This window comes from Leishmania donovani, chromosome 3 (assembly GCF_000227135.1).
Source record: "Leishmania donovani BPK282A1 complete genome, chromosome 3".
Lineage (NCBI taxonomy): Eukaryota > Euglenozoa > Kinetoplastea > Trypanosomatida > Trypanosomatidae > Leishmania > Leishmania donovani.
In genome coordinates, this window is record NC_018230.1 from 331,402 (window position 1) to 358,104 (window position 26,703).

At 65.8% G+C, this 26,703-nt stretch overlaps 6 protein-coding genes across 6 annotated transcripts; all 6 read right to left on the bottom strand.

Annotated features, from left to right (window-relative positions):
• Nucleotides 1–1,062: 1,062 nt before the first annotated feature.
• On the bottom strand, nucleotides 1,063–1,815 carry LDBPK_030970 (uncharacterized protein; the record flags this gene model as incomplete). Its single annotated transcript, XM_003857999.1, has 1 exon — nucleotides 1,063–1,815. One exon carries the CDS (start codon nucleotides 1,813–1,815, stop codon nucleotides 1,063–1,065), a length of 753 nt encoding a protein of 250 aa, XP_003858047.1.
• Nucleotides 1,816–4,214: 2,399 nt separating this feature from the next.
• Nucleotides 4,215–5,402, bottom strand: LDBPK_013370 (uncharacterized protein; the record flags this gene model as incomplete). The annotated part of the gene is made up of 1 exon (XM_003858000.1): nucleotides 4,215–5,402. One exon carries the CDS (start codon nucleotides 5,400–5,402, stop codon nucleotides 4,215–4,217), a length of 1,188 nt encoding a protein of 395 aa, XP_003858048.1.
• Nucleotides 5,403–6,490: 1,088 nt separating this feature from the next.
• LDBPK_013360 (uncharacterized protein) lies at nucleotides 6,491–9,400 on the bottom strand (the record flags this gene model as incomplete). The annotated part of the gene is made up of 1 exon (XM_003858001.1): nucleotides 6,491–9,400. One exon carries the CDS (start codon nucleotides 9,398–9,400, stop codon nucleotides 6,491–6,493), a length of 2,910 nt encoding a protein of 969 aa, XP_003858049.1.
• An 850-nt stretch (nucleotides 9,401–10,250) lies between these two features.
• LDBPK_030830 (hypothetical protein, conserved) lies at nucleotides 10,251–17,219 on the bottom strand (the record flags this gene model as incomplete). Its single annotated transcript, XM_003858002.1, has 1 exon — nucleotides 10,251–17,219. The coding sequence occupies one exon, from the start codon at nucleotides 17,217–17,219 to the stop codon at nucleotides 10,251–10,253; it is 6,969 nt and encodes a 2,322-aa protein (XP_003858050.1).
• A 1,020-nt stretch (nucleotides 17,220–18,239) lies between these two features.
• Nucleotides 18,240–22,868, bottom strand: LDBPK_030840 (hypothetical protein, conserved; the record flags this gene model as incomplete). The annotated part of the gene is made up of 1 exon (XM_003858003.1): nucleotides 18,240–22,868. The coding sequence occupies one exon, from the start codon at nucleotides 22,866–22,868 to the stop codon at nucleotides 18,240–18,242; it is 4,629 nt and encodes a 1,542-aa protein (XP_003858051.1).
• A 706-nt stretch (nucleotides 22,869–23,574) lies between these two features.
• On the bottom strand, nucleotides 23,575–26,418 carry LDBPK_030850 (hypothetical protein, conserved; the record flags this gene model as incomplete). The annotated part of the gene is made up of 1 exon (XM_003858004.1): nucleotides 23,575–26,418. One exon carries the CDS (start codon nucleotides 26,416–26,418, stop codon nucleotides 23,575–23,577), a length of 2,844 nt encoding a protein of 947 aa, XP_003858052.1.
• Nucleotides 26,419–26,703: the final 285 nt, after the last annotated feature.

A 26,703-nucleotide genomic window follows, 5' to 3' on the forward strand; every position in this document is an offset into this window, starting at 1 on the left:
GCCGTCGCCTTGGCGGGCCGGGTCGCTTCCATGGCGGCGCGCAGCGCCTTCTGCTTCTCGCGCGGAACTGTAAATATGGGTACCTGCAGTAACGCCGCCGTCTCCCGCACGACGCTCCAGGCCAGGTGGGCGAAGGTCACGGTAGACAGCGCAAACAACTCGTACAGAGCGAGCTCCTCATCGAGGTTGTAGGCGTAGTCGGAGTGGGTGTCGCTGGAGGCGGCGCTGCCCGCGCCGCGGCTCGGCCACGCGTCACTGCGAGTTGCGCTACCGCTGACGGTGTACGGCAGCGCAGTCCAACTCGCACCACCACCGTTGCCGCCATCACCGCTAACACCAGCTCGCCCACTGTGCTGCTGCTGCTGCTGCCGCCGCAGTTGACTGACGTTGCGCACATAGGTGAGCCAGACGTGTACGCAGAGGAGCACGAACGGCGCGAGGGTGCGGCGGAAGGGGAGGAACTCGGCGCTGCAGAGGTGCGCCAACATGAGATGTATGGCCAGCTTCGTATAGAGCAGTCCCACCGTCCAACAGAAGATGCGCGGGTGCCGCCGGAAAATGTCATCGTTCGAGGTGAGAAGCCACGCGCTCGCCGTGAACGTGACGACGACGAGCGGGACGAGGCGTGAGAGGGCGTGCAGGAAAGGAAAACGGATGCTGAAGCGCCGGCCGCCGAACTTCTCCAGCTCCGCCGCCGGCGTGCGGCGAATGGCGCGGTAGACCTGGTAGACGTTGCCAGCGCTCGTGACCGCGGCACCGACCGTCATGAGGGCGACGGCGAGGGTGTTGTAGCGCACGCTTAGGACCGGCTTGCCGCTGCCGTAGAGGCGCAGGACAGCGCGCTGGAGAACACTGTGGCCGCTCCAGACCCTGCCGAGCACGTCCTCCCCGTGCTGCGCCGTAAGCGGGTTGCCAGCGAGGAGGATGCGCGTCGGGTGCGGCGGGTCGGCGCGGTAGGCTGCGGTGCAGTTGAGATTGAAGAGGAACGGCAGTATCGCAAAGCCGTCAGCGTCCTCCTCGTGCCACGTCAGGTACGGACAGACCGTCCGCAGCACCATCGCCTCAATGTCGACGGCCGCCTGCGGGGCTGGCTGACGCAGTACTTGCGGCAACCACCGAGACGGCACCTCGATCGCGTTCTTGTACCACCACTGCGGCCCCCCTACCCACGCTGTCCACAGGTAGACGCCGATCGCAATGAGGATGCCTTCGTTGGGGCCGTTGATGACGGGTAGCACGAGCACGCCACGGTAGTACTCCTCCCAGGTGTTCAGGAAAAAACGTGATGACCGTGTTGAGCACAATCAGCCACGTCTTCCAGGACGGCCCGGCCGACACCGCCGTTGCAACAGACAGAGCGCCGATGATGCAGTTAACGGCGTCGCAGCCGTGGTCCATGAGCATCCCCAGCGGACTCGAGGTGCCGGTGCGGCGCGCTTGATGCCCGTCGAGGTTGTCGAGGAGCTGGTAGAGGAAAAGCGCGACCGCCGCAAGAACGAACACAAACGCCGGCGGCGGCGGCGGCGGACACTCCACCAACTGCAGGGGTGTCGTGCCCGTCTCGCTGCGGGTGAGGTAGTGCTCGCCGCTGACCGTCAACTTCGGCATGTAGTACGCTAGAAGGCCATGGGTGGTGCCCACGAACGCGAGGGCGGCGACGGTAATGATGTTCGGCGCCAGCCACACCGGCAGGTAATCCACCACCTTTCGGCACAGCGGCCGCCACATGTGGTTGTAGAGATAGCTGCGGTCCTCGCTGCGGTAGACGTAGAGCGCTAGCTTCTCCTTGGCATCTGCGGGTAGGTAGGAGAACATCGTGCGCGTCAAGGGCGAGGGGGCCGCGACGACAGCGTGTGTGCTGTGTGTGTGAGGATAACAGCATTTCAGTTGGCGTGACTGCCCCGCCCCGCACAAAAATATCCCGGGATGCCTCACGAGGCGAGCGAGCGATAGAGAGAGGGTGGTGGTGATGGTAACGTGCGTGCCTGTGTGTATCAGGCGAGCTTCTTGGCAACACGGCAACGGCGGAACGAGCCGTCAAGCAAACTCAAGCCAGCTGCCCAAGTGCGGGGGAGGGAGGGGGCGGGGGCCAAGGAGAGGAGAGCGAGTTGGGCGGGTCGGTTTAGTCACAGCAGCTCGCCGTGCACACGTACCGAGCATGTGTGCGTGCTGGCAGGCGGACAGACAGACAGACACAGAGGGAGAGGCGAAAGTGAATGTGCTCACAGGCCCGTGCGTGTGTCCACATCCTCGACTTGGCAGCTGCGCACGCAGGCGGGCACGCGTGCTGCGGAGTGATCACGTGTGCGCGCGTGTGCGTCGCACTGTGTCGGCGTTGCTGCTCTTCTTTAATTTTCGTCACCTTGCCTTTCTGTGGTGTCCATGTGCGGCGCTGCACTGCGCTGCGAGGAGGGTACCGTGGAGGGACGACATGCTCGACCCCGTGTCCTTGCCCCGAGACCGGTAGCTGGCACGCAGCCAGAGAGAAAGACGGAGGCGCACGCATCAGCAGGCGAGCGGCCGAGACGAGAGAGGGGAGTGAAATGGCGTGGCGTAGCCATCAAACGGCTACATCCCCGCCCTCACAGAGATACATGCACAGTGAGGAGTGGGAGGGATGATGATGGCGGTGTCGGTGGTGAAAAACAGCATCGGAGCAGGGTGAATGCGAGGACGCAAGCGGCAACAGATGCGATGCACGGAAACGGTGGGTAGCACAACTGACGCCCAGAGAAAGGGCCATTCAGACATACAGACGGCAACGCACACGGCCGTGTCGAGCACACACAGCACTGACGGAGCGTGAGCGAGCGAGCGAAGGGCTCGATGATGCTGCGGCTGTTGTTGCCACGCTTTCGGCGACCCCGCGTACTGGTGCGACTGCACATGACGAGCGCCTTTACGCGGCAGGTTTGGTGCTGCCATCGGCGAGGCCGCCACAACCGCGCGATAGGCATTGAGCGTCACGCGCTCGGCCGTGTCCATGCCGGGTCGTGCGGGGTGGCGGCAACGCACGACGCACAGGAAGGTTGGGAGGCTGCGCATCCGCTTCGACGCCAGACGCCAGCAAAGGCGCTGGCTGCCACTTGCCACTGATGGGTACTCAGCTCACACAACTCCTCCACAGCGCGCGGGTGCGCGTCTGGCGCCATCGGCACACTTCGCGGAGGCTGTGGCACGTCGGCCGAAGTGCGAGGGCGGCGCCGGCAGCGGCGTTCGATAGAGGCGAGGAGGGGGGACACCTCAAGGCATGCGCGTGTGCGCGTTGGGCCGTTTCGCGGGAGCAGCTGTCTTGCCCGGAGCTCATAGACTTCTTCCGCGGCTTGTGATTGCTGCCCGACTCGCCGTGGCACACGGTCAGCGTCGCTGGCGCACCGACGGCGGTGGGCAGCGCTTCCGCCCTGTCCTCATCGCCGTGATCAGCGTCACTCTGTTGCTTGTCAGAAGGCTGTTCAGGTGGGTCTCGGTGGCCAGGGATGATGCTGCAGTGCTGCATCGACGTGGCGGACAGGCGCACCGGTGAAGAACACCACAGCGGGAGATGAGCGGGGCGCCGGGAAGGCGTGCCCTCGCGTGTGGGCGCTCACGTGCGTGCGAGTGCGCGCGTTTGTCCGACAGTGGCAGAGGGCGGCGCGTTGCTCCCGACTGACGTCATCGCTCCCCCTTCCCTCCCCACCCTGACACGCGGACGCAGGCACACACGCACACACACGCACGCGCAGTGAGAGAGTTAATGGATGGGAGGAGCGACACAGGCGGCGGTGGAGGGGGACGGATGCAAAGACAGACCCCGTCAACTCACCGCAGAATCAGCCTCCGCGTCACTGAGCCCCTCCACGCGGAGGGATCCAGCGTGATCCTCTCTGCGCACTTGCTCACCACACGGCACTCATGCCGGCCATCGCCATCGCTACCTTCGATGCGGCTGGTGTATGGGCGCGGGCAAGAGAGGCAAGACTACCCCGCTACCATCGCTCCTCCTCTCTCGCGCTCGCCTCGTGCTGCGTAGGCGACATGCCACATCATCACCAGGCGCTTCGGGATGCCCTACATGGAAGCAGGCGTCATGCGACGACGGGAGGACGGCGAGAAGGACGGCAGAGGACAGCGGCAGTGGCGAGAGCGCACACATGCATGTCTGCTGACACGGCGATCACCCAGGACGACGACCGCATCGGTCGTTCCTCGCCATCGTCTCGCTATCTACGCCTCCTTCACCGGTCGAGGAAGTAACGCTCCCAGAACGTGCGGTTCGTGACATCCATGGCCAGCTCAAACACCTCGGTGTGACCGAAGTTGCCCTTCTCCTCGCGCGAGCTGTGCTTGTGGCGAAGGCAGATGGGCTCGTCGTAGTGTACAAGCATGTTCAAGGCGCCGCCGGTGATGGGGTCCGTGGCGACGACGGACTCGAACAGCGGCAACGCCGGGTCGATGCGGTGGTCTTCGGGGCCGCAGTGGACCTTGTACTGATTCCAGCGGCCCTTGTGCACCTCCTCGCACTCGACGCGGTAGTTGCCGTACCTCTTCATGAGCGGGTCGCGCATTATGCTGAAAGACCGCGGTGTCTTGGTCATGTCGGCGAGCTTGAGGCTGTGCACGAGGTGGTGGTTGTCGCCACGCGGGTCGAAGCGAAAGCAGCCGAAGGCGTCCCGCTCCAGCAGCAGCAGCTCTTTCATCAGCTCCTCCACCACCGGCGGCATCGCCTCTCCGACGCGCTCGCCCGTTTCCACGTTGCGCGGGTGTCTTTCGAACGCGAGCGTCATCTTCACCAGAAAGTTGTCAGTGCGCACGTCAGAGGCGATGATGGTGCGCACGATGACGGCTGCTGGGACGTAGGGGCTGCTCGACACCGCCATCAGCCGTGCGTAGTGGCTGCACGCCGCACGGAGCTCGTGGGCGAGGAGGCGGCGCAGTGGGTCGTGCCTCACAGCGTGCCACGTCTCTTGATCGCGCGGGTCGGCGTGCGAGTCGTGGTAGCGGCGGTGGCCGCCTTTGCTAACGTCCATATGCAGCAGCATCTTGCGGCACTCCACCTCCGCATCTTCAAACAACTCGCGCAGCTCGCGCTGCGGCACGTCACCCTCCAGCATCCGCTGGAAACCCTCCGCGAGCAGCATCCGCGGCAGCGACGGCAGCGGAACGGTCTCGAGGGCGCCCAGGAAGCGGCGAATGAGGCGATCTTGGTTCAGGAAGGCGTGACGCAGGTAGATGGAGGGTGGGCCGGAGCTGTACACACGCATCGGGATCAGATTGCGTAGGAAGGAGCGCTCGTTGTCTGCCGCCACCGACGGCGGTGCTGCTGCTGCTGCTGCTGAGGGGGAGCTGCTTGCGGCGCCTGCGGCAGCGGTTGCCGCTGCTTTCTGGGACGCCAAGGTCTGCAGTAGACGTATGCGCTGCCACATGGTCAGCGAAGGACTGGCGGAAGGGTGGAGTGCGCTGGGGTGTGGGTTCGGATGGAGTTCCACGAAACGAGCACCGCACGAGCCAGCCGACAGGTGACGCGCGAGTTGCGTTCCTATCGATATGTATATTATGTGCGCCTCTGTCGAAGGGCAAGTGAGGGAGAGGAAGAGAGGGATGTGGAGGTAACAGGACGACGGAGATGCGCAGGGGCAGACACGCGAGCGCAGAAAGCGCCCCCGTTGATGGACCATCACCGACGGCGAAGGCCACAACGACCGGCGGTGATGGTGATGGTGGTGGTGAGGAGAAGACCGGACAGGGCAGGACACGACAGGGAAAGAACAGCAGGGGGGGCAGGGAGTGGTCGAGCCAACCTCTTCTGAGACCTGTGCGTCTCCACGACTACCGTGCTCACTGCCGGCCCACTACACCACCGTTAACCCACCCCCGAACCCGCCCTCTCTGAGGCGCCATCACTGCTTCCTGTTTCGTTCCGCACAGGGACGCTCTTTAGCGAGGGCGAGCGCCTCGCGCGTTGAGTGGTGCGGTTACCGGCACACGAGGAACAACACCGAACACTGCAGACGCGCCATACACACAAAAAAGCGAAAATCAACCATTGAGAGACGAACGGACGCGTGCACACGCACGACGGAGGGTGTGTGGGGGGGGGGGCGGCGACGAGCCTTGCTGCCCCTCCGCCTCGCACCTGCGTCCGTCTGTCCATTCTGCACAGCCCTGTGTGCGTGTGCGGCGCATTTCCTTCTCCGCGCCCCTTCTTTAGTGTTTTATCCCGCCTTAATCGCTGCGCTACAGCCTGAAGCGAGGCGAGAGATCAGAGAAGGCACGAAGGAGGGGTGATAGCGGTCGCGATGCAGCGGCAGGGCGACCGCTGCGTGCGCTTGTGCGTGCAGCACCACGCTCCTTGGCAACCGTCCCTCCCTCCCTTTCTTCCTTCCTTTACCTCTCACCTTGCTTCCTCTCCTTCCACAGGCTCCAGCACTTTACTCGTTCCGCACATGCCACCGCCGCTGCGGTGTCCTGCCCCCCCCCCCCCCCACTCCCTGCGTTTACACACGCGCGCAGGCTACGCGCCGCGCTTCACGCCACGCTTGTTCGCCTTCTTGCCACGCCCCTTGATGCGACGCGGGCCACGCTTGATGTAGCCCGGTACACGCGCCGAGGGGTCGATCGACTTGTAGTTGCGGTTGAACCGCTCCTTGTTGAACTCCTTGATGGCGCGCTTCTTGCGCGCGCGCGCGGGCAGCTCGACGATGCCCTTCCCTCCGCTCTTGGAGAGCCTCTGCCCCGTCAGCAGCTGGCGGTCGCGCGTTTTGCGGGCGCGGTCGGTGCCATCGTCGCTGTCGTCGTTGTCATGCTCGTCGTCGCCGTCGAAACGGATGCGAACCTGCTCCGTCTTGCCCGCCGTGCGTCGCGTGACTATGTTGTCAAGCACCTTGAACGCCTCTGGGTGCTGCTCGAGGAAGGCCTGAAGGTTCACGCCGAGGGTGCCATCGAAGCGCGAGTTGAAGTGCATCCACTTGCCGATGAGGTTGCCGACGTCGCCGATGTACATCGGACGTGGCACGCGTGGCATCGCCATCAGCAGTTCCTCCACGGCCGCCTGGTGCAGGCGAGCCACCTGTCGCTGCCGCTCACCCGTGATGGGGAACGTCTTCCACGGGAGCTCAATGACGCCGTAGTTGCCGCTCGACGCCACAGCTGCGGCACCGGCGGTGCCGGCCATCGACTTGACCGCGAAGCAGCGCAGCTGCTCCGTTCGCGACTGCGTCGTCTCGCGCGACCCTTTCAGGCGGCTCGATAGCACTGCTGGCACCGATGCAGCACGGCCGCCTTTCTTCATCTTCCGCACCCGCTGCTTGCTCGACGTGGGGAGCAGCAGGCCGTCGTCCGCCACGAGGAGGCCACAGCAACGCAGGTACGCCTCCAGCGACCCGGCGTCGTGGGCGAGGGTCAGATCCCACTGCAGACGGCGGTTCACCTCGTCCACCGGGAGCGAGTACGGGCCGACGGCATCGTATATGAGATGCATGAGAATGACGTAGAAGACGCCATTGGCGCTGTCAAGCTTCGCCGTGAAGCGTTGCCGGACACGGTGCACGGCCGCGCTGCGGGCGTGATCGGCGCCGTCGAGGCTGCTCGGGCCAGGGAGGTACCGGTACAGTCCCCACGCCATGGCGAAGGTGTCGAGCACGGCCGGGGAGGCGATGGGGTGTAGATGGCACACCGTCGCCTGCAACTGCAGGTTGGGCAGGTGGGTGTAGTAGTTCGCGTAGCGGGCCACCTCCTGCGCCGAGGGGGCACTGACGCCGCTGGCGACGACCGGCGTGGGGCGTGTGGTGGAGGCGAGGGATGGCGCGTACGGCGCCGCTGCTGCCACCTCGCTCTTGTGCAGCCGGCGCTTCTTCGACTTGTTGGCGGCGTCGCTGGCGCCCTCCTGGCCCGATGCGTTAGCCGCCGCTGCGGCTGCTTCGGCTTCGATATCCGCCATGCGCGGCAGCAGTCGGCACACGGCCGCTATCGCGCGGAGCGCCGCGTCGGCAAGGGTTGCGTTCTTGGGCGCCTCGAAGCGGACGGAGCGGTCACACAGGAAGCGAGCTACGTACGCGAGGCGGTGATGCGCGTGGACGAGGCTGGCGGCGCCCCAGTTGCAGCACAGCGTGTAGTAGAGCTTCGACTCTAGGTGCCCCGGCTGATGCTGGTAGCAGCGGACGAGCCGCTGAAGCGCAGCAGCCATGTCGCCGTTGGCGAAGCACGTGCAGACTTCATCGTCCAAACATGAGGCAGCCGCCGCTGCTGCGCCGCCGTTCCCAGCAGTGCTGCTGCTCGGGGTCGAGGACCCCGGGGCGGACAGCGCTGCTGGCTTCCAGCAGAGCGGCTGCCTATCCTCGCACAGCACCTCGAGTGAGGTGTAGGTGTACGACACCACGCCATCATTGCCATCGTCCTTCGCCGCATCGTCGCTTGTAGGGCCGGCCGGCCCTGTGAAGAAGACGGCTCGGGTCTGCACCCCTTGCAGATCCTCTGCATCCACGACGTCTGGGAGAGTAACCAGCAGGGAGTGCGACGGCGCTCCGGTCAGCCACAACGACGCGGCGCCGCTCACCGCCGTCGACGACGACGTTCGAGCCAGTGCCGAGGCACGCACCACCGCCGACGTGGCAATGACGATACACCGATGGGAGGTGAAGTAGCGGGAGGGTGATGCCGCCGTGGCGGCAGCAGTGCTCGCAGTGTTGCTGCTGCTGTTTTTAGTGGCGGCGGCGACGCTTGATTGGGCTGGCTGCTCTGAGACAGCGAGCTGCAGCGTACCGGCGAGACCCACACACCGCGCTGCCCACGCGAAAGCGTGGGCGCTCTGCACGTCTCCGGCCACGACCAGCACCTGCACGGCCGACGGCGCCGCATTGCGCTGCGCAGACAACGCCACGTACTGCGCGGCAGCCAGCATGGCAGGCCACATGCAGCGCTGAAGCGGCTGTTCGGCGCTGCCCTTCGCAGCCTCCGTCACGACAGGGCGCACGACTGCGCGGGGCACATCGAGCGGCAGCTCCGGGGTGACCTGTGCCCAGTTGTTCTTCTTGCACACCGCCGCGTTGGGCAGTGGCGGCCAGGGGGCAAGCGTTCCACCAGCGGCGGCCTTCTTATCGGCGCATGTGTCTTTACCCGTGCCGCTGGCAGCCTCATCACCTGCGCGGGAACGCTTACCGCCACGCGCCTGGCGGCCCTTCTCCGTGGTCCCTGCAGGGGCGGCAGCCGCAGCGTCAGCTGGCATACGCTTCGTCTTCCGCACCACGCCGCTCTTGTGGAGGGTGTTGCGGTGCTTAAGCCAGTTCTTGGCGAAGCACTCCTGAGTGCAGAAGAAGCCGCAATCCGCTGTTGCCTCTGCTTGACACAGCGGGCACTGGAAGGCCGTTGTGGTCTGCGTGCTGCATCCCTGGCAGGCAACCTGCCGCGGTGCCGCTGTATCGGTCATGATGGTCTATGGGAATGGCTAGTGGGCGGTCGAAGTTGTCGAGGCGTAGAAAAGGGATGGGGAGAGGCCAGAGGTGGGATATGACTCGGGAGACGACGGCAAGGATGCATGAGCCCTGCATCGGACACAGCACCGCGCTCATGGCGGGTATGTGGAGGGAAGGCAGAGGCGGCGAACAGCGAAGGGCGTGGTGGTGGTGGCGAGGGCACACCGCATGCTCCACTGTCCTTTGGTCGCCAGGGCGCCGACTATATGTGGCTATGTTTCGTCATCATCCCTGTGCCATCGTTGTTGTTGCCGTTAAGGGGAATTCGGTGAGTGACTGGATGGTGGATGGCGTGACAGAGCTGTCGAGCAGAGAGGCATCGTGGGATGCGCGGCGTGGCATGCTTCCACGTTTCTCGATCTTAAAACAGAGTGCGCACCGACAGGGCGCCCACACACAGATGGACTGCGCAGAGAGAGAGAGGTGTGCGTGTGGTCGCGTGAGCCGTACATTCACAGACAGACAGAAAGGCGCGCGCCAGCGTGCATACATGCGTATGTCTGCGTCGGCGAGAGCGCGCGGAGAGCGTCTGACCCCCTCTCTGCTCTGTCTCTCTCTCTCTCCACGCGTGATGGCGGTACAGGGTCTCTAGAGGATGGAAAACGAGCGAAACGAAGAAGCCGGCCAACGCACAGGCGGGGCGGGGCGATGCGGCTGCGGAGGCACATACACACACACATGAAAGCAAGCACCACATGGTGAATGCCCCCCCCCCCCCCAGCGCAGCAAGAAGGGCGAAGCCGTCAGTGGCGCTGGCGCGCCCGCACGTGCGATGATGATGTAGAGCAAACGCGGCGAGCGGGCTCAGGCAATGCTGACGACACGCGTCGGTGCGGCAGCGCTGGAAGGCACGCGCCGATCTTGCCGGGGGATGTGGTCACCGCTGCTGCGGGTAGCGTTGCCACCACCACTGCTCCGCCCGCTGTGAAGCATGCCGTGTCTGGATGGGCCCCACAGGCTCGCTGGCGCTGGCGGAGCTGGTGTGTTGCGCCAACTGGAGGCAACGACGGAGGGCACAACAGCCGTCGATGGCGACGCTGGTGACGACAACGACGGCGGCGTGCGAGACAAAAGGTGGGAGCAGGGGGTGGGCGCAGGAGGGACCCGGTAGCCGGCTGGGAGTACACGGCCTCCATCGCCGCCGTGATGCCCGCTAGCTGCTTCCGACGCACTCTGATGACACTGCTGACGTGGCGGCGGGTCTGGCGGGGACGCAGGAGACCAGGCAGGGGTCCGTAGTGCGCCATGGCACGGCTGCTGTTGCTGTTGGCGGCGTCGTGCCATCGCGCGATGACGTCCGGCGCGACTCACTGCTGCCGCCGTCCGCAGCGCGAAGGCATCGTCGTCGTCGAAGTAGCAACCTTCAGACTCTGCCGATGCGTCTGTCAGCACCTCGTCCTCGCCCCACGTTGCCGCTGTAGTTGCGATGAGGGCGGATCCAGAGCTGGTGCTCGACCCCCTTGGCAATGATGCGACGCGTGTGCTGCTGCCACCGCGACCTACACGGGCTGTGGGCGACGGCGGCGCTCGACGCGCTTGCGACGGTGACGGTGCTTGCCATAGCTGCCGTAGCTCGTGCTGGATTTCACGCTCACGCACGGCGGTGCAGCGCGCGGAGATGAAAGCGGCGCTCGGCGTCGAGGGCGGCTGCACCAACGCGTCGGCCGAGGAGGGCACTGCTGGTGCGCAGCCACGGGGTGACCGATCTCTGTACTTGTAGAAGACGTCCACGTAGTTATACGGGATGAGGTGCTGGCGCCGCGCATGACGATCCTCGGCCAGCTGGCGCGACGACCCCTTCATCGGCCTCGCGGAAGCGGCGGGGGCAGGACAGGGGAGGTGCGTGTGCTGCGGTGCCCGCAGCAGCTCCGCCACAGTTGTTGGCAAGTGCACGACGCCGCCCGTTCGAGCCGCCTGGGAGAAGGCGTCGGCTAGCGTTGCCGGTGCAGGACGTGTGCGTGGCGGCGTTGTTGTGACAACCACATGCACGCCGCCGTGTGCGTAACGCGGCGATGACATCCAAACGCCGGGGCCACACTCCAGTGGTAGTCGCGTGATGAGGAGCGGCGCTTGCGGTGCGCTGACGTGCTGCACTGTATGGTCCTCCGCATGTCCCCAGCGACGCCGAGAGCAACTGCTCTGATCCCGATTCACGTGGGTGGCGGCGCCGCCGTTCCTGATCGGGGTCGCAGATGATGTATGCAATGCACGCTGACCGCCACCATCGACGGCGGCGGCGCCGCTGCCTCTGACGCAGCGCACCAGCTGCTGTTCCTGCACATACTTGGTCCACACAGCTGTCGGGGCTGCGTACGCCTGCGGAGGGCGCGCACGAGTTGGACTTTGACTGAGGCGGGCGCCGGAGCTCATGGGCGACACGGTGACATCTGCCGCCGGCGACGTCCGCGTCGAGCGCATCTCCGTGATCACCTCGAGCACGAGTGGCGCCGTGGATGCCGAGGGCACGTGTGACGGCTCTAAGGCTGAGAGTGCGCGGCGGCGTTGGGCTGGGGACACTTCGCGCGCTGACGTCTGCAGCGTTGGCTTGTAGACGGACGCAGGTGCACCGGTACCGCTGCCATTGCACAAGCCAAGCGCCGCCTCCTCGCCGCTGATGTCTTCGCGGGAGTGCTCCCATGGAGCTCGGCGATCGGGGTGTGTCTCGAACGCGGCCCGGCGTGCTGGCCGACTGTGCCGCGTCCGCTGCGGGTCGTACGCGTACACATCCCCATCCGCGTACGGCCGGGACGAACTCGACGAGGACGTCGACGGCGAGGAGGCCGAGACGGCGGTAGCTACGGGTAGTGGCGAAGACGATTGAGACTCACGCTGCGGGGTGTACTTGCGCATTAGCGCAGCGTAGCCGCGGCGAGGGGAGTCGGTAAGGGAGCAGGGGATCGTGTGGCGATTGATGAAGGGCGGACCGCGAGTGGTTGAGGCGTGAAGCGAGTGCGACGTTGCACGTGGCTGGTGTGATGCATCGACCACATCGCCAACGCTGATCACCTTATACTGCTGCCGGCTTAGGGAAGGCCTCGACAGTGTGTTGCTGCTCTGTGCCGCACCGCCGTCAAGGTTCCCAGCCGACACCGCGGCCGAGTTGTCCTGGTCTTGTGGCCACGCTGGTGCTGCGCTGCCTTTCTCGACGGTAACCTCAGTCTGGCGCGAAGCCTTGTGCTTCTCCCGCACCGCCGCCTCAGCGCAGCGCAGCGCGTGCAGCAGCACGCTCACCTCAGCCGGATTGACACGCTCGCGCTCCTGCACGAGCTGCTGCTCCTCTTCCGACGGCAGCACCGTCGTCGGCGACCTACGGCCATCAGACGTCGTGTTGCCGCTCGCGTTGGTGGCAACGCCCTGCTGCTTCACCTGTGGAGCGCTACCACCGCTGTCACCGCCGGCCGCCTGCCCGCTGCTCGCTGTTGTGGTGGTGATGGCACTTGCCGTATTCGCTGTGGTGGTAACCGTCAGCGCCGTCATGTTGGTTACGTGCGGCGAAGGCGAAGAGGTCGACGTGTGCTGCTGTTGCGGGTGCGGTGGCTGCTGCTGCGATGAGGATGGATGACGCTTGCCTGCTTTGGACCGCATCGAGAGAGAGGAGGCGGAGTTCGAAGTTGGATCCCACTCAAAGAAGTCTGGTGTGCCGTCTGCCACCAGAGTCGCAAAACCATTCGCTGTCGCCGCCCCTGTAGTGGCTGCTGCCGTCGCCGACCTCATTGGCTTCTCTGCTGCGTCGAAAACCACAACATCGCTGCCAACGCTAAGGTCGTTCACCTCCTCCACGAGCTCCCAGTCGCTGCCGTCGTCGACGTCCTCTCCTGCCGGCGCGTCGATTTCCAAAGCCGCCGCAGGCCTTGCGCACGCGTGGCCCGCCGCTGCGCTGCTGCCGCTCTTGACGCTTGTCGCCGAAAGACGCACCTTCTCGTGCAAGCTCTGCGGTGTCGCGTCCTCCCGTTGCTGCTGCAGTTGACGTTGATGCTGACGCGCAGCATCTAGCACGACGGTACCACTCGCCGACTCTAGCAGCACCGTCATCTCGCGGATCGCCTCCACCCGAAGCTCCTCGCGTGCCTGCACCTCGTCGAACAAGACGTCATCGATGGCATCGCGTAGGGTCACGTTCATGGAGGCCTGCAGTAGCTCGCGCTGGCGCAGTCGCGCCGCCAGGCCACGCAGGTGCAGCTCTCGCAGCCGCTGCCGCCCCAGCTGCTCCGCCTTCTCGATCAACTCGCGCCGTTCATTGTCTTCCATCGTGCGACACAGCGCCAACTCGCGGCCAATGATCAGCATCTCCAATACGCCGGCTGCAGGCGAGTTCTCCAGCGAGCGCACCTGCTGACCTTCGAGCCGCTCCGTCGCCATCAGCCGCTGGCGCGCCAGCGCTTCTTGCGCCACGACGCCGTACGGATTCAGTGCATCTGCGCCACACCGGCACAACCGCAGGAGAATCGTGCGTGCGCTGGCCTCTGCGCCCTCGACAACTTCGCGTCGTAGCAGCTCGTCAGTAAACAGCGCTGCGCCGACGATGCCGAGCGACAGGCTGCCGGATAGTCCACGCATGCGTAGAAGTCGCTCCACCTCCTCGCGACTCGTCGGTGGCGGCGGCAGTGGAGGCACCCAGGCCCGCCGCGGCGCCGCCGCCCCGTCACTGGCGACGCTGCTGCTGGCGCCAGTACCGGTGCCTGTCCGGCTACCCGTTGCAGCCGCCGCCGCGACTGCCGACGGGTGGGCCGGCAACAGCGAGAGCATGCTGAAGTCAAAGGCCTTCTCCTGCAGTACCGCCTCTCTGTCTTGCAGCATATCGAGCATGACCGTCCTCCGGCCCTCCCGCTCGAGCTCCATCAGCTCGTGGAGGGGTGCGTCCGCGATAAGGCGGCGGTGCGCAAGCACGAGTGTTTCAACGACGTCCGCTGCGGGCGGACTTGGCGGAGGCGCTGCTGCTGACGACGATGCATGTTGCGGCACAAGCTGACCGTCTCTGCCCTCGAACCGGACTGGGCCGCGTGGCTGCCCTGCCCTGCACTTCTCCCATGCGCTGTCCTCCTCGTCGTTCATGACGTCCACATCCGCCAACAAGTCACGCGCGACAGGGCGGCGTTGGAAGGGGGAAGCCACTGACCACGACTGCTGCTGCTCACCGCCGCTCAGGTGGTGACGGTGGCCGCGCTGAATACGGTCACAGGGAGAGGGCTGCGGGGGCCAGCGCCACATGCTGGTTGTGTGAGCGGCCGAGGGCGGTGCGTCACGCGCTCGCAGCGCAGCATGGGCACCGTAGCCACCGTCGATCATCTCTGCCGGCACTGCAGGAAGGACTGTGCACTGCGTCGGTGGTGACACAAGCACGTGATCTGATGGGGAGGAGCGAGCCACCACACATGTCGCAGGCACCGTCCCGCCCGCTGCGCGCGGGATTGGCGTTCTGTGCTGCTTTTCCCGCACATCCTCCACGACTACCTCTTCGCCATCAGTGGCTGCATCAGCCAGCTGGTTCTGCGGTGCGTTTTCGAAGTCGTTCGCCGCAGAGAAGTCCTCACTTTCGTCTATCGGCTGCCGCGCGCGCGTCGCGTTCGCCACAACATCCGCAGCGGCGGCAGCAACGACGTCTTCTAAAGCGCCTGTGCGCGGCATCACAGAATCTACGTCGTCGTCGTCTGCACGGCCGCCGCGGGCAGCCGGAGACTCAGGGGCAGCCAGGGCCGAGGGAGCCTTCCCCACCTCGTCCTCCAGCATCTCCACTGGGGAGTGCGCGGCGGCAGCGGCGGTGACAGTGCGCTCGGCTGTTCCCTTCTCCACGCGGACCCTCGGACGGGAAGACGGCGAGAACGATGTCGGCGAGGATGCTGCGCGAGCGTCCGCTGTCACCACGGCCGGCGACGCGGTGAGCACCATCGCAATGTGCCCGACTCCATCCTCCCGACTGCCTTCGACAACCTCGTCGATTCCATCGCGGGCGGTGATGCACGTGTCGGCCACGGCGATGTCCTCACGCCTTGCATGTTGTTGCTGCTGCTGCACCAGTTCCGCCACTGCTGCTGTTGCCGTCGCGTCGTTGACATCATCGTCGCGGTGTTGCACAGCCGAGAGCTCACGTGGGAGGGAGCGGGCGACAGACGATCGACTCGCATCCACCGGCACAATCGCCGGGCGATCCTCATCGCTGCCCACCGACGACGGAGGCACCTCCGATGTCTCTGCTCCGGTAGGCTGCAGCACGTAAAGCTGCGCTTGCTGCTCCGCCTCTGCCGTCGCCGATGGCTGGCCTGGAACGTCCAACAGCCACGCCTCAGCCTCGCTCCCCGACAGGCTGCGCACGTCGCTGGAGCCTTCGCGGTTGTCACCGTTGCCGTTGCCGCCGGCCTCGTCATCCAAGTGTGCCCCCACGAGCTGCTCGCGGCCGGTGCTAAAGGGCGCAGCCGATGCTGGCGCTGCTGATGCAGAGGAGAGATAGGAGCCTCTTATCGGGCCGGACTGCGAGTGCGGGGTGGTATAGGCTGCGTGCTCTGCAAACTGCCACGGGGCAGGTACGGCCGGTTCGGTCTCCACCCAACACTCGGCACGCGCGGACGGTAGTGTGGTTGCGGTGGCGCTCGAGAAGTCGATGCCGCTCCTCTCCATCGACGACCGCACATGCGAGACAGACCGCGTCGACGATGCCGAGACCTCTTCCCTTACCGCCGTTGTGAAGAGGTGCACGGACAGCATCGCTTCCTCTTCGGCCGCTTCTGCAGCTTCGTGGCCCGCCCAGGATGGCATCACTGCCGAGGAGACCCCCTCTTGTGGTTGGTGGACCTCGGCAGGGCTGATGTGGGCGCTTGCGCCGCGGTGTGTAGTGCCCTCCGTCAGCTGCACGAGCAGCTTCCTCTCATCACCACTGACAGGCGCGGCTGGCATTGGGACGCTATGAGTGGCGTCATCGGCTGGCACGACCACGATGAAGGCGCGCTCCTCCGTGTTCCCCGAGACGGAGCGCTGACGCGAGGAGGAGAGGGTCGACAGGGTCGTTGGAATGAAAGTTGAGACGCCCATCGCCAGCTGGCGCAGCTCCACCAATGGCGGCGAGGGCTGCAGTCCGATTTTGCTACCGTCGCGGCCTTGGTGTTGCTGCGGCTGAGGCTGGTAGGGGTCGCGCATGTCGTCATCGTCTTCATGGTGACGCTTCATGGCGCTCGTCTCCGCCGTTGCCGCAGGCGTGAGGGAGGCGGATGCTGAGGAGGCCGGGGTACGCACCCCGTCCGCCACTACCAGATGTAGCGGCTCTGACCCCACCGATGCCCGCGCACTCTCCGCTGCGTAGGGCGACACCAATACCGCAGGGGACGCTAAAGGCAGTGGCGGAGCTCGGCATTCAGTGCCCCTCACCGGCGGTGTGGCGTCGGCGGCGGCGGCGCTGCTGCTACCGACGGGGGCGAGGGGAGGCGAAAAGGCATGCGCTAGGCTGCTTGCCGGGTGATGCCGTGGGGTCGCTGTCTCTGTGCCCTCGGTGCAGGGGACGGGTGCAACTCTGTCTTGGTGGCCCCTTTCAGTTGCCATGCTGCCGCTGGGGCTCACTGGAACCTTGACGTAGAGTCGCTGCGGGTGGCCACATGAGCGCACCTCTGTGTTGTACAGCTGCAGCTCATGTGGCGCGACGAGCTCTGCGATGCCGTGCGCCGCGTCCGGCGGCGGTGGCGGGGAGCGCAGGTGCAGCGGCTTGCGCGCCGTTGCCGCCTCACTCTCTGCGCGGAAAGAGCGAGGCGAGTCGGCGTCCGGCGCCTTCGATGAGGGTGGCAAGTTCATGTCTGTTTTCGGCGTACGGGAAGCGGTGGTGGTGGTGTGTGTGGGGGGGGGAGGGAGGGCTGCGCGGGCGTCTGTATTCGTGTTGCTCGATCGCTCACAGCCACTGCAGCGTGGCGCGTGGCCCTGCAGCCCGGCCTGCAGCAATGGACGCCTTTAGGCAGGGGCAGAGGCACAGATGGCGGTGTGCCAGATGGAGGACGCGCAGAGAGATGGGGGTGGCCACGCTAAATTCATAGCAACGGGGGCCAGCAGACACACACACACACACGCACAGACACAGACACAGAGGCTGATGAGCCCGCTGCTGGTGGGTGGTGTTGGATGTGACACCGCGGTTGTGGCGGTAGTCGCTGACTTCGATTCTTTGTCATGCGCAGATGCGCGATACGGGCTCAGAGGGGAAGGAGAGGCGGAGGAGGGGAGGGGGAAGGGGGGGAGCGGCAGTGAGTCGTTGTCGGGATCATCATGGCACTCGCGGTGACGGACCGCGGCACACGCGCGTAGGCACTTCGTCGTGTGCATAAACATGTGCGTTCGCTTCATTGAGGTGGTGAGTGGAAGAGGCTCGATCCCTATGTGCGACCCCGCAAAGACCGACCGGCGGACGGACGCAGAGACATATGCCGCAGCAGACGCGCACATGCCCCCCTCCCCCGCTCTCTCCACGAGGAGGTCGGTGAGATGTGTCGCTATAAATGTCGGTGGCCAGGTCCTGGATGGTGTTACGTCGCAGCGACCAGCAAGGTGGGGTGGGGGTGGGCAGAGCTGGAGGCAGGAGTCATGCTCAGATGGCTGGGCCTGTGCACTGCTGTGCCGACGCGTGTCTCTACGACCGCATCGCACCACGCAGACGGTGCTGGTGGTAGTGGGGGGGGGGCTGTAGCAGGGCCGAGCGGCGCTTGCGTTTTGCTCTGCGGCAAACAAAAACCGACGCGTGGAGGAGAGAAAGCCGAAGTGTGCCCTCACACTTCTGAATAGGCCCGGAAAGCGAGAGGGAAGGGGCGACTGTGGAGCGCGTGCTCAGATGCCGAGCGCTGCCGCGTCAGCTGCCTCGTACACGCGTCGCAGCATGTGGACAAGGCGACGATCCTGCAGGCTGCCAGGAACCACGAGCAGCTCCAGCCGACGAAGGAAGGCGAGAAGCCCCGCGAGACCGAGGAAACTCTTTTCGATGGCCTTTCCACCCGCGTCCACGGCGGCGACCTTCTCCCTGTAGCTCGCACTATCCCGGTTGCCTTCAACAGGTATGCGAAGCAGCTCGCATAGAATCTCCAGCACAGTGTGAGGTAGCGTGCGCTGCAGAATCGCCTGCGTGGCGGCGGCCGCGCCCTTGTGCTCAGACGCCACCGTCGACATTGCTGCGTCATTCTCACTGCGGTCGGCATCTCCACGAGTGTGTGAGTAAGGCAGCAACATGAGGTTCGCCAAGCACTCGCCCAGCACCTCCCGCAGCCGCGTCTGCGACGCCGGCTCGCCGTCGTGCTGCAGCGCCCGCCACCCGGTGCGGTGCACCCGCGCACCAAACAAGGTTGTTATGTGGTGTCGCCGCTGCCAGCTGCTCGGCATCAGCACGAGTGTGTCTTCTCCCTCGGTACACAGGGGGTCCCCTGACGACGACGACGCCGACGACCGCGGCACCACGCAGTCGAAGAGGTGCTGGAGGTACCCCAGCCATAGCCGCAGCAGCCCGCGTGGCTGACAGGCATAGCCGAAGACGCAGCTGTGCACCGTCGTCACGAGAGCGCGGAAGGCGGTGATGTCCTCCGAAGTGCAGAAGGTGACGGTGCGGCCAACGAACTCGCCCACCTCGTCCTCACGCGCCATGCGATGCTGCTCCTCCAGCGCAGCGCGGAGGCCGTGGAGGGCGCGGCCGCAGCTGCGGTAGGCACCGACCACCATCAGCAGCCCGCACGGCGCTGAGGCGAGAGAGGCGGAGGCGAGGCGGCCGTGGCGGGCGAGAGCCGCAGCGAAGCGCGCGTCCATGGCGTCCTCAGAAAGGCAGGGCAGTGCTGTTAACGTGGGGTTGTGCGCGTCAGCGGCAGCGAAGGCCGACGCCGCTTCGTCTCCGCGGTGCGCGAGGAGCGGGTTGTCTCGGCGGCACTGCGCGTCGATCTGCGCCGTCTCTCTGGCCAGGGCTGCTGCACCTCCGCCGCTCCGCGCAGCTAGGGAGCCCACCTCAGCGAGGCCAGAGAAGTCCCACGGCGAGGCCACGGCAGTCGCCGAGGATGCTGGCGGCGCTGACGTGCTCGCAAGCTCGGCAGCACCGAACCACGCCGCCATCTCCGTCACCGTCGCCGCCCCGTTAGCCGATAGCCGCCCTTGGTGCCGCGTGCAGTGACGCAGACACAGGGCTGTGTGCCGCTGCACCGTGACATAGACCTCTTCCAAGTTCCACGGGAGCGAGGCGAGACCGCTGGCAAGGAGCAACAGAATATCCTCGGCGACAGCGGTGTCTGCCCACACCGGCGACGCCTCTGTCGCTATGTATGGTAGAGAGCGGTCTGCGCTACCCCGCTCGACTTCACCGTCGTGCTGCCTACTCCCTAAGAGAGTCATGAGCGGCAGGAGGTAAGACGCGAGCAGCGCCTCATCCTCGCGCGCCACGCGACCTCGCCGCTCCAGCTGCAGCAGCACACCATGCGTCAGCAGCATCCACAAGCGCGTGTCACGACGCAGGAGGCACACAAGCGGCTGCTGGGGGGGCGGTGGCGTCGTCTTTGTGGCTGAGCGGGAAGCTGCGGCTCGGGACGGAGAGGAACCGGCGGAGCTTCCGTCTGGCGGGCCCATCAGGAGATGGTAGAGCCGCCGCACAGAGAGGGTGAAGAGTCGCTGCCGTTCGGGGCGGAGAATAAAGAAACAGCTCTGGTCGTACACGGCGTAGAAGTCTGCGGCGATGTCACACAACGCCGCCGTCCATGTGTCGTTGCTAGCACTGCTGCTGCTCGCCGCAAACTCCCCCGCAGGGCTGTGCACGAGGGCGGCAAGAAAACGTGCCGTAGCAGCGCCATCATCCGCGTCGTTTCTGCCACGGACGTCGTCGCTGGCACCCCCGCTGCCGTCACACGTTTTCGACACTGGCGCGGTCGCGGTGATCGGTGCTGCAGTGCTGCTTGACAGCGGCAGCAGCGACGGCGAAGTGGCGCGGCGCCGCCCATGCGTCAACGCCTGTTCCATGCAGTGGAAGGCATCCGTCATTACAGCGGACAGATGCCGCCCACGACGCCGCCAGTGGCGATGGAACTGCGCGGAAAACGACCCGGCTGCCACCTCGGCTGAGCCGCTCGCTCCAAGGGTGTCGCCGGCCTGCTCTGTGCCAGTGGTGCTCATCCACGACGCCTCCTCGGGTACCTGCACTCGCAGCAGCGTCGGGTACAGCTGCCACAGGTACACACCGGCCTGGGTGTGCAGCCCTGACTTTCTCTGATGCGGGCCCATGGCGGCGGCGGGTGCATGTTCTAGAGATGCAGCCAAGCACTGAGAAAATGCATCCTGCAGCGCGACCACGTTGTGCGCAACCGTCTGCAGAGCGGAGGGGACCGTGAAGGTGGAGCTGTGCAGGCCGCCGCTGCGGAGGGCGAGAGCAGCCTCTCCGTACACACGTAGCGTGTCGCGCAGCTCTGCAGTGAAGGCACGAACGGTGCCCTCCAGGAGCCGTCTGTACAAGAGTTCAGTGGCGCATGCCGGTGGCGCATCGGTGACTGCCGTCGTGAATGCACTGGCGCATGCTCCGACCGGCGCGTGCTCGTCGGCGCGCTTTTCGCTCAGTGCTGCCATCAGCGTCGTCTCTACCGAGGCGAGCAGCGTGGAGCACCACAGCCAGTGCGTCTCGGATAGCGCGTGCTGCTTCACGTCTGCCGCGAGCCGCAGTCGACGCCAGTGCGCCTGCTGCGCCGCCGCCAGCCGACGCACGCCCGCCTTCTCCAGGTCTTCCTCTTCCAAAGCACGCGCCAGCACTTCGCTTGTGTAGAGGTCCGCGCCGTAGTAGCCGTGGAGGACGTACCAGCACCGCCACACCAGGTGCGCCTGCCGTTGCGCCGCCGAGCTCACAGCAGCACGCAGGGCCGCGAATGACTCCACAGCGGTGATGCGCGGGACGCCACTGCGCGGCGCGCTGCGTCGCGGTGGCGGCTCAACTCGGATGCGCTTCTCAGCAGGCGCCTTCTCCTCTGCATTATCCTCTGCCATCACACTACTGCTGCTGCTGCTGTCGCAGTCGGCGCGCGTCTCGTGACCCCCGCAGCGGTATACCACCTGAGCTGCGCGCTGAACGTCTGCCTCCGTCAGCGAACTCGCCCACTCTGCCCATGCAGCTCTCGCGCGGCCGAGCAGTCGTATGATGAGGCAGGCGAGGATGGCGTAGCTGCCTTGGCCGAGCACCATGAAGGACTGCGCTGCCTTGGCAAGGGCGCCAGTGAAATACAGCATCTCCCCGGTGTGCTGCCGCTGCTGATCGCGCATCGCCGCCTGGCGTCCGTTTAGTGCCTTCAGCGTCGCTGACGCGTCAGATGGCGGCGCTGCTGCTGCGGCAGCCACCAGCTGGACGAGGTCGTCCGACCACGACTGCTCCTTACGCAGTGCCTCGCGCACGCTGGCTTTGCCAAGAGCACCGAGCAGCTCGTGCATGGTGACGGAGCCGTCACGCTCAAGGACCGTCGTGGCGGACCGCGACGACGAGGATGACGGTATTGGTGCCGTCGTGGTTGTTGCCGCGGCGCCTACAGCAGGAGGGGCAGCAGCGCGCTGCTGTGTCCACTGCGTGTACATAGGGACAAGCAGGTAGCGCAGCCACAGCAGCGGGGCATCCTGCACGAGGTGCTCGGCGAGGGTCGTGACAGGCGCCTCTCCAGTTGACGCCAGTTGCAGCTGTGGTGGAGGGTAGTCGTGGTGGAGCGGCAGGCGGAGCTGCAGCGCCTCGAGCGCCTGCTGCATCATGAACGTCCAGCTCGGTGACGGCACCGGTACCGGCGCGTTGCTACTACTCACAACAGCACTCGCCGCCGCTTCTACCCTCTCTGCTTCACTGTGGCGACTCGGCGGTGGGTGGGGCAGAGGGGCGCCCTGACCGCTCAGCTGAGGCTCGACGAAACTCTCACCGTGCGTCCCCTCGATTTCTTCGCGCCCGAGTGCCGTCGCGGCCGCTGTCTCGACGTTGGCGACGCCTGTCGCGCTACTGCCACCGGGCTCGACCGCCACCGCCGCTTCATCAGTGCTTCCATCCTCTTCGTCGTCTTCGACGTCGCCCAAGCGCACCCACTGCTGCACCATCCACGACGGGTAGTCGCCGCCCCAGAGCATCGCCGTTGTCTCTTTAATGAATCGCGCGTGTGGCCCTTCGTGCAGCGTGTCCGCAACTGCCACAGGCGACGTCGATGCCGACGACGGTGCACATGACGATAATGCTGCTGCAGTGGCCATCGACACGGATGACTCGATGGCGGCCCATAGCAGCGGCAGCTCCGAAAGCTCCGCGTCTTCCACGGCTGCGTGTGGTCCAGTGGTGGCGACACGCTGGAGGCGGGACAGAAGGCTCGTCGCTGCTGTCGTTGCCGTGGCAGCAGGGTCGCCTGCCGCGCCGGGCTCAGCGCTGGAGGAGGGCAGAGGGCGCTCGCGTGGTGGCGAGGAGGAGACGTGTGATCGGCTGCTCTTCATGACGGCACTCCACCCCTTCTTCACTGTGTCGGTGGGAGAGTGAGCACTGTGTTTCTTCGTGCTTCGGACACGCCTGCGGTCTCTCTCCTGGCCAGACGGCGTTAGATGAGCGCACACGTGCAACGATCGCTCGCAGCTGCGGATACGCTTGCAACCGGTGTGTATCGGGTGTTGGAAGAGACGGAGAAACGGAGAAGAGGGAGTCCATTCCGAATGAGTAGCATGAGTGCACCCCACGGTGGCGTGCGTGTGCGTGACGCATATTTTGCTGGCGGAGGCGGCTGACCGGAAAACTCACCGCCGCCGCCTTCAACCAGCTCTTTCTCTTTCGTCGCTATGCCCGCTGCCTCCCGCCTCACCAGACACGCGCGTGGCGGCCAGACAAGACGCCGCGCGGGCAGTGCGGCATCGAGCGCCAGGGGGACAACGGGGGGGGGAGGGTGCCGAGGAGAGGTGATGGTATGAGAAGGGGGCGGCGCAGAGGCGGACAGGGGCGGTCACCCATGCTCTGGATGAGCAGACGAGCCGCCACCTCCAGTCACGGTGTGCCGTGTCTTCTTGTGCGCGTATGCTTGTTCGCTGATGCGCGAGTTTCTATGACTGCGTAGAGTTGTCTCCAGGCGTGATCACATGCATCTGGAGCCTGTAATGCACATCTGTGTGTCGCCGGACTCTGAGGGGAGTCGGCGCTACGACAGCTGCAGCGCTAGACGCTACGCAGGCTCTCTTTCAACTGATCCACGTACTGCTGCAGTAGCTTTTCGCGGCCGTCGCCGACGAGCAGCGCCACGTATCGCAGGCACGTCTTCGCGTCTCCCATGAGGTGTACCTGCCGCAGCACGTCGGAGCGCTCCGCCACCTCGCGCGCCCAAGCCCGCTCGTCGGCCTCCGTGTTTCCGCCACGACGGGCGACAACTTGCATGCTGCGATCCGTCCGACCTTCGAGCTCAGCCTTGCTGAAGCCGTAGTAGACGACCACGTCCATCGGCACATATGTGTCCTGCAACATGCCGCTGTCCTGGATGATCTGCACGCACCGGCGCCGCTCCTGTAGGTACGTCGGTGGCAGCTCACGGCTCGACTCGGGCACGGGCATGCGTTTCTGCCGCTGCGCCTCAAGGAGGTCGACGATGGTCTGCAACGCGTCTTGCAGCGCATCTGTGTCGTCGTGGAGCTGCTGCACCCACCCCCTCACGCGCGCACGCTGAGCGTCGTCGATGTGCACCGGTCGCAAGGAAGGGCTTCTCGCACCCGCAGACGATGCCACCAACGGTGCAGCGGCGCCGCTCTCCGCCCCTCTGCCACCAACGCTGCTACTGCGTGCAGCGCTCGATGCGACTGCAGCGGCGGAGGTCGACCTCGACTGACTCGACGGCTTCGACGCGGACGCATTCCTGCGCGAAGGCATGCGCTGATAGCGCTGCCGCTGTCCTTTCTGCGTTTCACCACCGACACCGGGTGAGGGGCTTCTCTGGCTGCGGCTCCGTGGGTAGATAGCCGTCACATCCACCTCGGCCGGCTCTCTGTAGTCCTGCGGTGTGGGGTAGCGGTGCGCTTGTGCGGTAGGGCTCGGATGCCTCCGAATCGATTTCGGTGGCATTCGCAGGTGAGCAGAGTGCGGCGGATCGTTCACACGGTAGGGCTGGGCATCATCGTGGATGATGGATGCGGTGGTGTTCAACGACGCTACTACCCGCGCTTGTGGATCCTTGGAGATGGGCGAGCACTCAATCTCCGCATCTTCCTGGGCACGCGGCTGACGCTGATCCGCGACGTGCAGCGCCGCGTAAGAGCCGCTGGCGCCTCGTGCGGCTTCTCCCGAGAAACGCCCTCTTGCGTCGCCTGCGTAGAGTGCCGCCAGCGCAGCGTCATCGCCGTCGCGGTGTGTGCGCCTTGCCGACTGTCCACGAGTCACCACAGCTCGGCCGTGGTGAACACCACCACCGTTGGAAGCCGGGCTTGGCGCGCGACCAGCACTCGCAGTGCGGCGCTGCAGCGCCTGCTGCTGCTGTTGCGATGGTGGGCCTGCCGAGGCTTCCGCGGCCAGCGACTGCGGTGGCTTCGCTGATGGATCACGTCGCAGCCGCGCTGCGCGTGGCTTGTATCGGCGGAGGAGTTCAGCATCCGTCTTGTCCTGCACCCCGCCCTCCGTCGACGCGCGCTGTCGCTTCTCCGGCGAGGCGGCCGTGTACCCCATCACATCTGCCATCGGGTTCTCCATCCGCTCCGGGTGTGCCACGCCGCCGTAGGCGTTGCGCTCCACCGAACCATGGCGAGCCATCAGGTTGCTCGCGGTCACACCGGCTGCATCGCTGCTACCACCGCCAGCGTCGGGCAGAGCACTGTGGTTCCCTTGCAGATGTTGTTGTTGCGCTGTCGTCATGCGGCGCACGATGGTGTCCTCGAGGTACTTGCGTGACTCCTCGGCCAGCTGTTTCACAACTGCTCCTCGCAGCAGCCGCCCGTTGGAAGTCAGTCGCCGCTCCCGCACCGCCTGCGCCTGCGCCTCCTTCTCCCTCCGCGTCTGCGCCAGCTGCTGGGCTGCGTGTTGGCTGCGTACAGAGTCGCCGTAGCCCGTCGGAGCCGTCACCCCGCGCGTTAGCATGTGCAGGAGATTCATCGACCGCTCATCCGCAACATCCTCGTCCCCGGCGGCAAACGGTGCCGGCCGACTGCCCTCCCGCCGTCTCGACGACGTGAACGCGACTGACGACATGGTAGAGCCGTCAACAGAGGCGCTGCTACCGGCCTTGGCCGCGTGTGAAAGCAGCGACGGCGATGCACCAGCACCGCTGCCGACACGAAGCGTCTCTGTGCGCGCGTACGGCTGCGTGTTGTTGATCATGTTCGGCTGTCGACCCCAGCTGCGTTGTGCAAGGGCCCTGTCTGCCAGACACGAGTTCGCCATGCGGTGCTCATCGACGACGAGCAGGGTGGGGCAGAGGTTGCGCAACACGGCCATGAAGCCCGGCTTGCCCGACTCCATGATAGGGTTGCCGCGCAGCAGCAGGTGTCGCAGGGCCGAGCACAGCGACAGCATCCGGAGCGACGCCCAGGTGCGTAGCTCGTTGTACGTGAGGTCGAGTGTCTCGAGAAGGACGAGGTGGGCGACGCCCTCGACCGCAGTGATGCCGTTGTGACCCAGGAAGAGATGCGCCACGCTGAGGTTCTTCTCGAGCCCGCTGATGGAGCGCAAACGGTTGCGGCGCGCGTTCAGCACTGTCAACATCTTACACCCCTGCAGCCCGCTCAGCTCCGTCAGGTTGTTGACGCTGACGTCAAGGCGCAGCAGCGTCGCCGGCAGCGCGCAGAGGGCGGTGAGATGATTGCGACTCAGGTTAAGGACCGTTATAGCGTTGTACGTCGTCCCGCCCAGCAGCGCAGACGGCAGCTTCGCGCTCGTTGCTGCATCCACGCTGGCCTCGCCGCCGTGCGAGACGGACCCGTGCAGCTGCTGCTCCGCGGCACTCTTGTAAGCCTCGAGCACATCCCACACAGTTAGAGCACCTCCGAACATGCGTGCCTCACGTAGTGCGCCGTCGCGGGTCATGAGGGCAGAGAGGTCCAGAACGCTATCCAGCACCGGGCTGAGGTTCGCGGTTAAGTCGATCTGATCGTTGCGGTCTACGAAGGGCTCCCGCGATGCAGCGTCCGCCTTGGCTGGGGTAGAGGCCACATGCGCGCCGCCGGTGCGATGGGCAGACGGCTGCCCTTTTGTGGCGGTGGCGGTGGCGGCGGCAAACGGCGAATGACTGCCGCCGGTGCGGGTGCCCTCCTCCGCAGGCCGCCGCTGCGGGTGTGGCCGCTCGGGCGCCCCCGGGGGGGCGGCGGCCCG